Source organism: Cervus elaphus, chromosome 12, assembly GCF_910594005.1.
Source record: "Cervus elaphus chromosome 12, mCerEla1.1, whole genome shotgun sequence".
NCBI lineage: Eukaryota > Metazoa > Chordata > Mammalia > Artiodactyla > Cervidae > Cervus > Cervus elaphus.
In genome coordinates this window covers 17864953-17878366 of record NC_057826.1, presented here as the reverse complement: position 1 = coordinate 17878366, position 13414 = coordinate 17864953, and the positions used below count along the sequence as shown (strand labels likewise).

At 38.0% G+C, this 13414-nt stretch overlaps 1 protein-coding gene across 9 annotated transcripts in view; it reads right to left on the bottom strand.

Annotated features, from left to right (window-relative positions):
* Positions 1-13414, bottom strand: part of NUMB (NUMB endocytic adaptor protein) — a 155752-nt gene that overhangs the window by 47723 nt on the left and 94615 nt on the right. For all 9 annotated transcript variants that reach the window (XM_043921022.1, XM_043921024.1, XM_043921026.1 and 6 more), the window contains one exon: positions 5850-5990. In XM_043921022.1, the coding sequence (XP_043776957.1) occupies positions 5850-5975 (126 nt within the window). In that variant the 5' untranslated portion in view covers positions 5976-5990. The remainder of the gene's footprint in view (positions 1-5849; positions 5991-13414) is intronic.

Genomic DNA, 13414 nt, shown 5'->3' with positions numbered 1-13414 from the left:
CTGCACAGAAAAGAAAACCACAGATAACAACAAAAAAAAGACAACCTACAGAATGGGAGAAAATATTTGCAAACAGTACGACCGACAAGGGACTAATCTCCAAAATATACAAATAGCTTGTACAGCTCAATATCAAAAATCAAACAACCCAATCAAAAATGAGCAAATGACCTAAACAGACATTTCTCCAAAGAAGACATACAGATGTCCAACAGCCACATGAAAAGATGGTCAACATCACTAGCTATTAGAGAAATGCAAATCAAAACTACAATGAAGTATTACCTTACACCGGTTAGACTCAATTCAGTTCAGTTCCATTGCTCAGTTGTGTCTGACTCTTTCCAACCCCACGGACTGCAGCACACCAGGCTTCCCTGTCCATCACCAACTCCTGGAGCTTACTCAAACTAATGTCCATAGCGTCGGTGATGCCATCCAACCATCTCATCCTCTATCATCCCCTTCTCCTCCTGCCTTCAATCTTGCCCAGCATCAAGGGTCTTTTTCAATGAGTCAGTTCTTCGCATCAGGTGGCCAAAGTATTGAAGCTTCAGCTTCAGCATCAGTCTGCCCAATGATCATTCAGGACTGATCTCCTTTAGGATGGACTGGTTGGATCTCCTTGCAGTCTAAGGAACTCTCAAGAGTCTTTTCCAAAACCACAGTTCAAAAAGATCAATTCTTTGGAGCTCAGCTTTCTTTATAGTCCAACTCTCACATCCATACATGACTACTGGGAAAAAACCATAGCTTTGACTAGATGGACCTTTGTTGGCAAAGTAATGCTTTTTAATATGCTTTCTAGGTTGGTCATAGCTTTTCTTCCAAGGAGCAGGCGACTTCTAATTTCATGGCTGCAGCCACGATCTGCAGTGATTTTGGAGCCCCCAAAAATAAAGTCTCTCACTGTTTCCCCATCTATTTGCCATGAAGTGATGGGATGTCATGATCTTTGTTTTCTCAATGTTGAGTTTTAAGCCAACTTTTTCACTCTCCTCTTTCACTTTCATCAAGAGGCTCTTTAGTTCTTCGCTTTCTGCCATGAGGGTGGTGTCATCTGCCTATCTGAGGTTATTGATATTTCTTCTGGCAATCTTGATTCCAGCTTGTGCTTCATCCAGCCCTGCATTTCGCATGATGTATTCTGCATATAAGTTAAATAAGGAGGGTGACAATATACATCTTTGATGTACTCCTTTTCTGATACGGAACCAGTCTGTTGTTCCACATCCAGTTCTAACTGTTGCTTCTTGACTTGCATACAGATTTCTCAGGAGGAAGGTAAGGTGGTCTGATATTGTCATCTGTTGAAAAATTTTCCACAGTTTGTTGTGATTCACACAAAGGCTTTGGCATAATCAATAAAGCAGAAGTAGATGTTTTTCTGGAACTCTCCTGCTTTTTCGATGATCCAATGGATGTTGGCAATCTGATCTCGGGTTCCTCTGCCTTTTCTAAATCTGGTTAACAGCCATGTCAAAAAGTCTACAAATAATAAATACTGGAAAGGGCACAAGAAAAAGGAACCACCCTACACTGTTAGTGGGAATGTAAACTGGTGCAGCCACTATGGAGAATAGCATGGAGGTTTCTTAAAAAACTAGAATCAGAGCTACCACATGATCCTGCAATTCCACTCCTAGGCATATATAAAGAGAAAACTATAATTCAAAAAGATACATGCACCCTAATGTTCATAGCAGCACTATTTACAATAGCCAAGACATGGAAATAACCCAAGTTTCATCGATAGATGAATGGATAAAGAAGATGTGATATTTACACACAATGGAGTATTACTCTGCCATAACAGCGTTACCAAAGGGGAAAGGGGAAGGGGGGAAAAGTTAGGAGTTTGGGATCAACATATACACACTATATATAAAACAGATAACAACAAGGACCTACTGTATATATAGCACAAGGAACTATATTCAACATCTTGTAATAACCTATAATAGAACAGAATGTAAACAAAGAATGTATAGCTGAATCACGTAGATGTACACTTGAAACCAACATAACATTGTGTATCAGCTATATTTCAAAAAAAAACTTTTTGAAAAGAGAGAAAAAGTAAATAAAAAGCACTTATCTCAGTCTGTAATCATGTATTATTAACACAGATATCAAATTAAGGAGACTATAAATGCCACAGAGCAAGAACTATGTCTTATTTGCTTACCACTTAACATCTGTCTGGCACATAGCAGGAGTTCAAAATAATTTATAAATATGTGAAGATAGATCTACCTTATTATTTTTTAAGTGTCAAAGAATTCCCCTCAACAGATGTCATAATTTCTTTATCTAATCTCAGAATGATGTTTAACTGAGTTTCCAGATTTTCACTATTATAAACAAATTGCTAGAATGATCACTCACGCCAGTATATATCTATAGATGTAATTCTCAAATGTAAAACTACTAGTCAAATGAAAAGTGCACTGATCCAAATTGCCCTCCTAAGAGGTTGCAAAGTATCCTCCAAGCAATCAGCAATGTGTAAGAGGACCCACTTCAACATATCAGGTTGGCCAAAAAGTTCATTTGGGTTTTTCTGTAAGATGTTAAGGAACCCAATACTTAATACTTGATTTATATAATTATAATCTACTGTTTGGCTGGGTGTGGGGCAGTAGAGTGTCAGGTTTTATGAAAGAGAGGTGGGGTTGTATTTTTTTTTTTTGTATCTTAATATCATACTAAGCACTTAAAATTAAATATTAAGTTTACTATTGCTATAAAAGAAGTTTCAGCAAGTGAGTTGCATAGACAAAGCTAAGTGATTAGGAAAATGTTTCATCATTGACGAACTGTGGAAAATTTGTGTATTTTAAGAGTCATGTATTAAGTTCCCAGAGATTCTCAAAATCACTTTTCCAATCATATTGACTATTTTTCTTTCTGAGGCTTTAGTCCATGTTTCATGCATAGTACCAAGGCAGTAAAAAAGGAGGAGAAAAAAATCACAATAAAAATATTCACACGTAAGAAAAAAAAAAAAAGAAAGAATATACAAAAAAATAGAGAAAAATGCTAACACTTCAAATTAAACTAGTTTCTTCTTCAAGATATTAACATTTTGGTGTAGTTCCTTCCATTTTTTCCTCCTCACACATCTCATAGCATATATAACTATTAATTGCTTCTTCTCATTAAACAGTGTAGCACGTACATTTATTTCTTCTATGACCTTAAATACAGATGATTCTTCTTCAGTCTCAAGTAGCAGTAACAAAAAGCACCTACAAGGCACCCCCTTCTCCAGATCTTCACTATGTTCTTAACCTCTTAAAGCTTCCATTTTCTGATGTGACAAATGAAGGCATTAGTTTAAATGAACTCAAAAGTTACAAGATTAAGAATACCACTACAATATTGTAAAGTAATTAGCCTCCAATTAAAAAAAATAAATAAAAACATCTATTCAAATAGATAAAAAAAAGATTAAGGATAAAATCCCTTTTGATTTAACTCTTCTGATTTAAGATTTTATAGAAGATACCAGGCCTGTATTTAAGAAAGCAGACATCCACTTCCTTTGTTCCACCATTAGTAAGCATGTTCTGCTGAAAAAAACTTGATTACTTGATTCTTGATAATTCAGAATTTTTAGGTATTTCAGGATTAGTATTTTCATCAGGAGTGGTCTTACTTATAGTGATTTCAGATTATATACCAGAAATTCTTATTTAAATATAATGAGAAGGCTTCTGGTGCAAGATGGTAGAGTGGAAGGACATGTGCTCATCTTCTCCTGAGAGAGCACCAAAACTGCAACTAGCTGTTGAACAACCATAACAGGAGGACACTGAAACTAAAAAAAAAGATAATCTACATCCAAAGACAAAGAAGAAGCCACAGCAAGATGGTAGGAGGGGCACAATCACAATAAAATCAAATCCCACACCCTCTGGGTGGGTGACCACAGACTGCAGAACAATAATTCCAAAGAAATTCTCTCACCACTGTGAAGGTTGTAAACCCCACTTAAGGCTTTACAGCCTGGAGATCTGACAAAGAGACTGGGAATCCCCAGGTAAACTGGTCTTGAGGGCAACTGGATTTGATTATAGGATTTCCTTGATTACAGGACTTGTTTTTACAGTCAACAAAAACAAGACTGGGAGCTAACTGTGGCTCAGATCATGAACTCCTTCTTGCAAAATTCAGACTTAAATTGAGGAAAGTAGGGAAAACCATTAGACCATTCAGGTATGACCTAAATCAAATCCCTTATGATTATACAGTGGAAGTCACAAATAAATTCAAGGGATTAGATCTGATAGAATGACTGAAGAACTATGGACTGAGGTTCATGATATTGTACAGGAGGCAGTGATCAAGACCATCCCCAAGAAAAAGAAATGCAAAAAGGCAAAATGGTTGTCTCAGAAGGCCTTACAAAGAGCTGAGAAAAGAAGAGAAGCTAAAGGCAAAGGAGAAAAGGAAAGATATACCCATTTGAATGCAGTTCAAAAGATCAACTGACTGGTTCCAAATTGGGAAAGGAGTATGTCAAGGCTGTATACTGTCACCCTGCTTATGTAACTTATATGCAGAGTACATCATGAGAAATGCCGGGCTGGATGAAACACAAGCTGAAATCAAGATTGCCGGGAGAAATATCAATAATCTCGGATATGCTGATGACACCACCATTATGGCAGAAGCGCCTCTTGAAGAAAGTGAAAAAGGAGGGTGAAACAGCTGGCTTAAAACTCAACATTAAAAATACAAAGATCATGGCATCTGGTCCCATCACTTCATGGCAAACAGATGGGGGAAACAATGGGAACAGTGAGAGACTTTATCTTTTTGGGCTCACAAAATCACTGCAGGTGACTGCAACCATGAAATTAAAAGACGCTTACTCTGTGCTCACTTCAGCAGCACATATACTAAAAGACGCTTACTCTTTGGAAGGAAAGTTATGACTAACTGAGACAGCATATTAAAAAGCAGAGACATTACTTTGCTGACACAGGTCCATCTAGTCAAAGCTATGGTTTTTCCAGTAGTCATGTATGGATGTGAGAGTTGGACTATAAAGAAAGCTGAGCACCGAAGAATTGATGCTTTTGAATTGTGGTGTTGGAGAAGACTCTTGAGAGTCCCTTGGACTGCAAGGAGATCCAACCAATCCATCCTAAAGGAGATCAGTCCTGAGTGTTCATTGGAAGGACTGATGTTAAAGTTGAAACTTCAATACTTTGGCCACCTGTGCGAAGAGCTGACTCATTTGAAAAGACCCTGATGCTGGGAAGACTGATGGCAGGAGGAGAAGGGAATGACAGAGGATGCGGTGGTTGGATGGCATCACTGACTCAATGGAGATGAGTTTGAGTAAACTCCGGGAGTTGGTGATAGACAGGGAGGCCTGGCATGCTACAGTCCATGGGGTTGCAAAGAGTTGGACATGACTGAGCGACTTAACTGATTGTGAAAACTGATAAACAAATCTTTTACTATTGCGATTATATAATTATTACTCAATACTACTGTATCATGATTCATCAACAGAAAAATAATAGAATTCTGTATCACCAAAACTAGGATCTATTAGAGATCTATATGCGTATTTGTATAACTGAACCACCTTGCTGTGCACCTGAAACAATGTAAGTCAATAAAACATATATATTTAAAAATAAATAAATACAAGGAGAAAAATCATTAATTATAATCTATTTTTCTTCTTACTAATTCTGTCATTGAAGAAGAATATAAAGAGATTGGCTTTTGAAGTGTATTCTTTTAACTGTCCTAATTAATGGAATTTCACATACAATAAACTGTCAGTTCTTTTCCACATCTAGATTTATAGAAACATGAGGTCTGACCTTGACTGGGAAGCTGCATTTTCCAGTACGAACTCCTTCTTCATCTGTCTGCCACTGATGTGGACGACTGGCCTCTGGAACATAAACATCTTTCTTTCTCCTGAAACTTTGCCGTAGTTTATTCATTTTAATTTTTACAAGCTGTAAAAGAAATATGAAAAGGAAGTTACTACCTTCTCACATATTTAAAGTTTAGATTACGATACTAATAAAAAAACTATTATCCCAAATCAAAGGTTTTGTTTTAGGGGGAAATGAGCAATTAACATACTTCCTTTTAGAGTAACCCTAAGTTCAAACAAATCATTTCACTTTTTGCAAAGGCAATTATAATACTAGTTCTAGTAAAACAACAATAACCTCTTGTAGGAACGGAACAGATGTTATTCTAAGAACTTTCAAGCACTTTAATTGTAATAAACCAAGGACTATGCCTACTGATCTACCTCTCAAGTCCATTTTAACTACTGAATAAGGAAATTTGTACATGTAGGCCAAATTATACACTGCTAACAATTTCTGAAAATATTCTGAAAACTTTGATCTTTATCAAGAAAAAATCATTCTGAAACACTGAAATTTGGGAATCTTTTTGGTTTAAACTACAGTCAGTGTTTTTGTTTTGTTACTGGAAGAGGCACTTCTCTAATGCTTTCAAAGGTACAGAAGAAATCACAAAACTACAGAGAAGGAAGACTTACCTAGTAAGAAACAATGGAGCATTTAAGAGTCAGTGAATAAATATAATAAACGTATCCCTTTATAGAGCAAATCTCAAAATCTGAAACCAATACCTTCAGTTTTCTGTTAAGGAGCATTGCTCATTCTTTCCATGAGGGATTTAAGCACTTCAACCAGCCTAAAAGGAGATCTTAACTTGAGAAAACGATGTGACAAAGCTATATAAAGGAAATATCTCTGCCAGGAATGTTAAATAACAAGGGATGTAACATTAATTCCCACATAACACCGATGAAAGACTTGAAAATCAAAGTCTGCATTCAGAGGAAAATTATTTTGTATTTTAAAGTGCATAATGCCACAGCAGAACTATTACCAAATTAGCTAATTCACACAGACAGGCCAATCTTACCACACATTTTCTTAAAAGGTAAAAATTCTGAGAGATGAATGATAAAAATCTCTGGATTTTCTAAAAATGAATTTATTATTTCTCAATTCAAAGTTGATTTATAGAGTAGGTAAGGTGGATATTAAATAATCAAAGGACTGGATGGACAAAAGGTAATCCATTCCTTTGCTTTTAAGTAGATCATTTATTCCTAAACTACTTTAAATGAGAGTCTACCTTAATTTAATAGACTTCCAAAAACAATTCCTTTACCTTCCTTGATAATACATCCTGTTATATACTTTCATATCACATTTCAAAAATACATACAAATACACATATAAGAAAATAAAAAGCATCCGTATCCTTGCTCAAGGTGGCACTCTAAGAATCCTGAGGCAAAAGTCTGTATGATGCCTTTCTTTTTAATTTCTTTCTCTTAGCAAAAAAAGGCTATACACTTACCCAGCTGGCCAAGTCAAACACCTGAAAGTCACCTCTACTTTTATTCTTTATCTGACCAATAACTATGGATTTTATTTCCTTAGTATATCCTGAATTAATTTCCCCACCCACGATGTAAGTTCTACTATCCTCATTTTTGCTTGTATCATTGCAAAAGCTTAATAACTTAATGGTGTCTCTGCTTCCAAGAGAGGTCTACTCCAATCTGTTCTCCTGACTAATGCCAGAGTGCTTTCCAGAACACAAATCTGACCATTATTCTGCTTAAATTCCTTCAATTGCTTCACATCACTTTTAAGGTAAAGTCCAAATTCCCAAGTATGGTGCAAACAGTCTTTTTCTTCTGGCTTCACCCACCAGCTCCATTCAAGACATGCTAAGCCCCAGGCATACTCAACTACTCAGAGTTCTTCAAACAAGGCTGGCTATCTTTCAGAGCTTCTGTACATGTTCCTTCCTCTGCTTAGAAAGACCTTTCTCTATTTGCTTCTGGTTCAAGTTTACTCATTTTCAAAGAGTTAGCTCAGTCTTCATAGAAGCTAGCATTTTTTTCTGAAAAGCCCCTATCTGGTCCGGGTCCTTTCATTTCATGAGTCTCATGAATACCCTCTGCTTACCTCTATAACTGTACTCCTCAAACCTTATAGCAATTTTCTATTTCCTTTATGGAAAGTTGTATCTTAATTTGTTTACCCTTACTTGTTTAAATAGTACCCTTGCATCCTAATACAGTGCCTGTCATATATACAGCACACTACAAAGTTGAAGAAATGAAAGATACAATAGTTCCCATCCTATTAGATGGTATTTACAAGGTAGGATAAATGTAGACAGTAAGACCAGAGAATCATCGATGTTGGAAGAGACTGCATTTAATAGCAGGCCAACCTCCCACTGACAAAGGAACTACTTGGACAACTTCCCTGAAAGGAAGACATCCAGTGAAGTGAAGTGAAAGTCGCTCAGTCGTGTCTGACTCTTTGCGAGACCATGGACTATACAGTCCATGGAATTCTCCAGGCCAGAACACTGGAGTGGGTAACCCTTCCCTTCTCCAGGAGATCTTCCCAACCCAGGTCTCCCGCATTGCAAGCGGATTCTTTACCAGCTGAGCCACAAGGGAAGCCCAAGAATACTGGAGTGGGTAGCCTATTCCTTCTCCAGCACATCTTCCCAACTCAGGAATCGAATCAGGGTCTCCTGCATTGCAGGTGGATTCTCTACCAACTGAGCTATCGGGGAAGCCCTGATATCCAACCTCTGTCTAAATAGCACCAGTACAAATTTACTTGCTCTTTGTTGTTGTACCATTCTACTGACCAATAAAGATAGCAGACTGGAAGTATCACCTGATTTGGGGGTCTAAATATCATGTCACTTTCAGTATTAAAATGGCTTGACATCAGCGTTTCTACAAAGAGAATACATATCGGTGATTTTTGAACTATGCTTTAGCTGGCCCTAGAATTTCCACAGAGGAGTCCCTGGTACCACAGGTGTTTGGAAGGAAAGAGGAGGAGGTTAGAAGACTGACACAACTCTCAGGAGGGGTTTCAGTTCCTGTCACAGCTTCAAACAGACAAGCTTCTCTTTCTCTGATTTACATGTTGGGGCTCCATGTTAAAGTTTAAGGAAAAGGTTTCACAGCTGGAAATGTTTTGAAAATTAGTGATATATCTGTAACTGTTCTAAAATGAACTTGGTAAAAAGAAAATACATAATCATAATATCTTGCTTGCTGCCACTGGCCTACAAAATAATCTAGCAATTAAGATAATAATTAATACAAGGGAGACCAAACATTCTATTTTGAGGTAATCTATGTATAATGATTTTGCTTACCAAAAAAAAAAAGGTAACAAGAAAAAATAGAAAATGTTAATTAAAAGTAATGTTTTCTACTGGTCCTCAATAAAGTTAAACTTGACTCCCAAATAAAGAAAACCACACCCTCTGTGGAAGTCCTGGTTGAATACAGGTGAAGAATAATTTTTCTAAGTATAAAACCTGAGAACAAACTTATTTTGTCCTACAAACTAAATTTTTAAAAAATGATATCCCTATTCTACCAGATTTTCAGAGGTCACTGTGTACAATTTAATTGCCCAAATCAGGAAATCCTCTGGTTTATCCTCCTCATCTCTGTTTCTACCGATGCCTTTGAGGGCTTCTTCTACTTTCTCCCACCCACTGTAGATACTCCTCAAATATTAATCCTCCATTGGTGTTCTCTTTGCATTATCACTCTTGGAGAAATAATCAACACCAACTATTATCCCAATTAGGAGCATTTCCTAAATGTACTCTTACCTCTTCCTCTCTTACTTAAATTTCTGTATGTGGGTGCACTGATACTGCCTCAATCACATTAATTTAAAGTTAAATCATCACCTCTTATCTCCTATTCCTCTGGTCTTCCTCCTCTGACCCAATTTGTTCGGGTGAGTAAAAACTGAAAACTTACCATGTGCTGGGCCCTGTTATGAATGCTAGTGGATACAGAAATTAATAAGACAACCAGCCTTTAGATGGCTCTCTCCCTTTATAAAAGGTTCATTTCTGCACAACATGGAGAATGTAATAATAGCACTATATACAGTATCACCTAGAAGCAGTCTAGGTTCAGGAAACATTGCCTATAGGAGACACTGCCTGAGTTAAGTTTTTAAAGAACAAAAAACAGTCACATACTGTGGGAAATAGGAGGGAAAAGATTATTTCAGGCATAGGTAACAACATCAACAAAACACAGATTCAGGAAATCTATGAATTAACTGAGTCAACATGATGTAACTGTGCTTCAGGAAAGCATTCTGCCCAAGAGGATAAGACTGTAAGCCAAGAATTAGCTACACTTTGTCAGGAAAGTTTAACTAATTTATCTGGACAAACAATTTGTGCATCAGGGCAAACAGTTCTCCTGACATGGTAACAGACTGCTCTTCTTGCTATGTCCATTAATTTTAAATATTGTGTTGCAAACTTTGCCCATCCCAACCAGTTCCCCACCTTCAAGGACCTGCCTTAAACCATCTTGAGTCCAGATCTCGAAACCCCAGAAATAACCTTTGTTAACTTCCCCTAACTACCAAGACTCTATCATAGTGGTGCTCTCCCTTGCGGCAGTAAGTTTAATAGACTCAGTTTTGGTTGATCAACAGAATTCTCTTTGTGGGGAAAGTCAAGAGCAGGAATAGATTATAAGAGGTGAGGAAGAGAATGAAATCAAAATATGACTCCTAAGTTTTAGGCCTCAGTAAGCTGGATAGAAGAATTCAGTGAACCAAACTGTTGGATTTGAGGGGTCTGTTTATCAGGATGCCAGGCGAAGATGTGTATAAGCTTGAAATTCAGGGAAAGACCAGGGCAATCATAAGCAGTTAGGATAGGTCAAACTTTTCTTGTGATGATCTCTTTATTTTCCTAATTTTTTCTAATAGGCATTAGTATATAATAAACAGAATTAAACCCAGCACACTCAAACATGAATAGAGAAACACACACCATGTAATTGGCCAGTATGTACTTGATATAGCCATACCAGTGGTAAGTTTTTGCGATGCTTACATTCTAGATACTAAACATTCACTGTGCTAAGTCCCTTGCCTAGGATCCATTCCGTGACCTTCCACAATCCAACAACTGGTTTAACAAAGTAGTAAGGCCAGTGCAAAAAAACAGGGGAAAACAACAGAAGGGGGAAGGCTAGAGATCTCGTCAAGAAAATTAGAGATACCTAGGGAACATTTCATGCAAAGATGGGCACAATGAAGGAGAGAAATGGTATAAACCCAACAGAAGCAGAAGATATTAAGAGGTGGCAAGAATACACAGAACTATACAAAAAAGATCTTCACGACCCAGATAATCACGATGGTGTGATCACTCACCTAAAGCCAGACATCCTGGAATGTGAAGTCAAGTGGGCCTTAGGAAGCATCACTGCAAACAAAGGTAGTGGAGGTGATGGAATTCCAGTTTTTAAGCTATTTCAAATCCTAAAAGATGATGCTGTGAAAGTGCTGCACTCAATATGCCAGCAAATTTGGAAAACTCAGAGTGGCCACAGGACTGGAAAAGGTCAGTTTTCATTCCAATCCCAAAGAAAGGCAATGCCAAAGAATGTTCAAACTACCACACAATTGCACTCATCTCACACACTAGTATAGTAATGCTCAAAATTCTCCAAGCCAGGTTTCAACAGTACCTGAACTCACAATTTCCAGATGTTCAAGCTAGTTTTAGAAAAGGCAGAGGAACCCGAGATCAAATTACCAACATCCGCTGGATCACTGAAAAAGCAAGAGAGTTTCAGAAAAATATCTATTTCTGCTTTATTGACTATGCCAAAGCCTTTGACTGTGTGGATCACAACAAACTGTGGAAAATTCTTAAAGAGATGGGAATACCAGACCACCTGATCTGCCTCTTGAGAAACAAGTATGCAGGTCAGGAAGCAACAGTTAGAACCAGACATGGAACAACAGACTGGTTCCAAATAGGAAATGGAGTACATCAAGGCTGTATATTGTCATCCTGCTTATTTAACTTATATGCAGAGTACATCATGAGAAACACTGGGCTGGAGGAAGCACAAGCTGGAATCAAGACTGCCGGGAGAAATATCAATAACCTCAGATATGCAGATGACACCACCCTTATGGCAGAAAGTGAAGAAGAACTAAAAAGTCTCTTGATGAAAGTAAAAGAGGACAGTGAAAAAGTTGGCTTAAAGCTCAACATTCAGAAAACAAAGATCATGGTATCCAGTCCCATCACTTCTGGCAAATACATGGAGAAACAGTGGAAACAGTAGCAGACTTTATTTTTTGGGGGGCTCCAAAATAACTGCAAATGGTGACTGCAGCCATGAAATGAAGACACTTACTCCTTGGAAGGAAAGTTATGACCAACCAAGACAGCATATTAAAATGCAGAGGCATTACTTTGCCAACAAAGGTCCATCTAGTCAAAGCTACGGTTTTTCCAGTAGTCTTGTATGGATGTGAGGGCTGGACTATTAAGAAACCTGAGCGCCGAAGAACTGATGCTCTTGAGCTGTGGTGTTTGAGAAGATTCAGGAGAGTCCCTGGGACTGCAAGGAGATCCAACCAGTCAATCCTAAAGGTAGTCAGTCCTGAATATTCATTGGAAGGACTGATGCTGAAGCTGAAACTCCAATACTTTGGCCACCTGATGTGAAGAACTGATTCATTGGAAAAGACCCCGATGCTGGGAAATACTGAAGGCAGGAGAAGGGGACGACAGAGGATGAGATGGTTGGATGGCATTACCGACTCAATGGAGATGAGTTTGAGTAAACTCCGGGAGGCCTGGCATGCTGCAGTCCATGGGGTTGCAAAGAGTCGGACACGACTGAGCAACTGAACTAAACTGAACTGAAGGCTAGTGAACATTCTGATTGGTCAGTAACAATGCAAGTCAGATTCCAAAAGTTCCATCTCTCTCAGGCACAGCTGTTGGCTTCCTCCAGGGTCCCCAGAGGGTTGGTCTGCCTTCATGTGCCTCTGCCTGGTCCTAGATAGGCACAGGAAAGATGGTATAACCATATTCACGAGCCCTCCACCCTGTCCACCACAGTCCTGCAGGCTGGCTTCATTGCCACAGTGTTCCCCCAGTGAGATCTGGAATAGACTTGTTAGGGGAGACAGCACCTTTATCAGGGACACTAGCTGCCCCAGTAGTCAAAGAGAGTAGCTAGCTCATTAGACTGGATAAAAAAGCAAGACCCAACAATATGCTGCCTGTAACAAACCTACTTAAAATACAGAGACACAAACAGGTTAAAAGTATAATGACAGAAAACAATATACCTTATTAATACAAATCAAAAGAAAGCTGGAGTGGCTACATACTCCCATCACAATAATTAACAGAATAAGTAGGAAGAAAATCAACAAGGAGATGTACAGCAAGACTTGAACAATAGTATCAATCAACAAGACCTGATTGACATTTATAGAACATTCTACCCAATGACAACAGAGTACACATTCTTCTCAAGTGC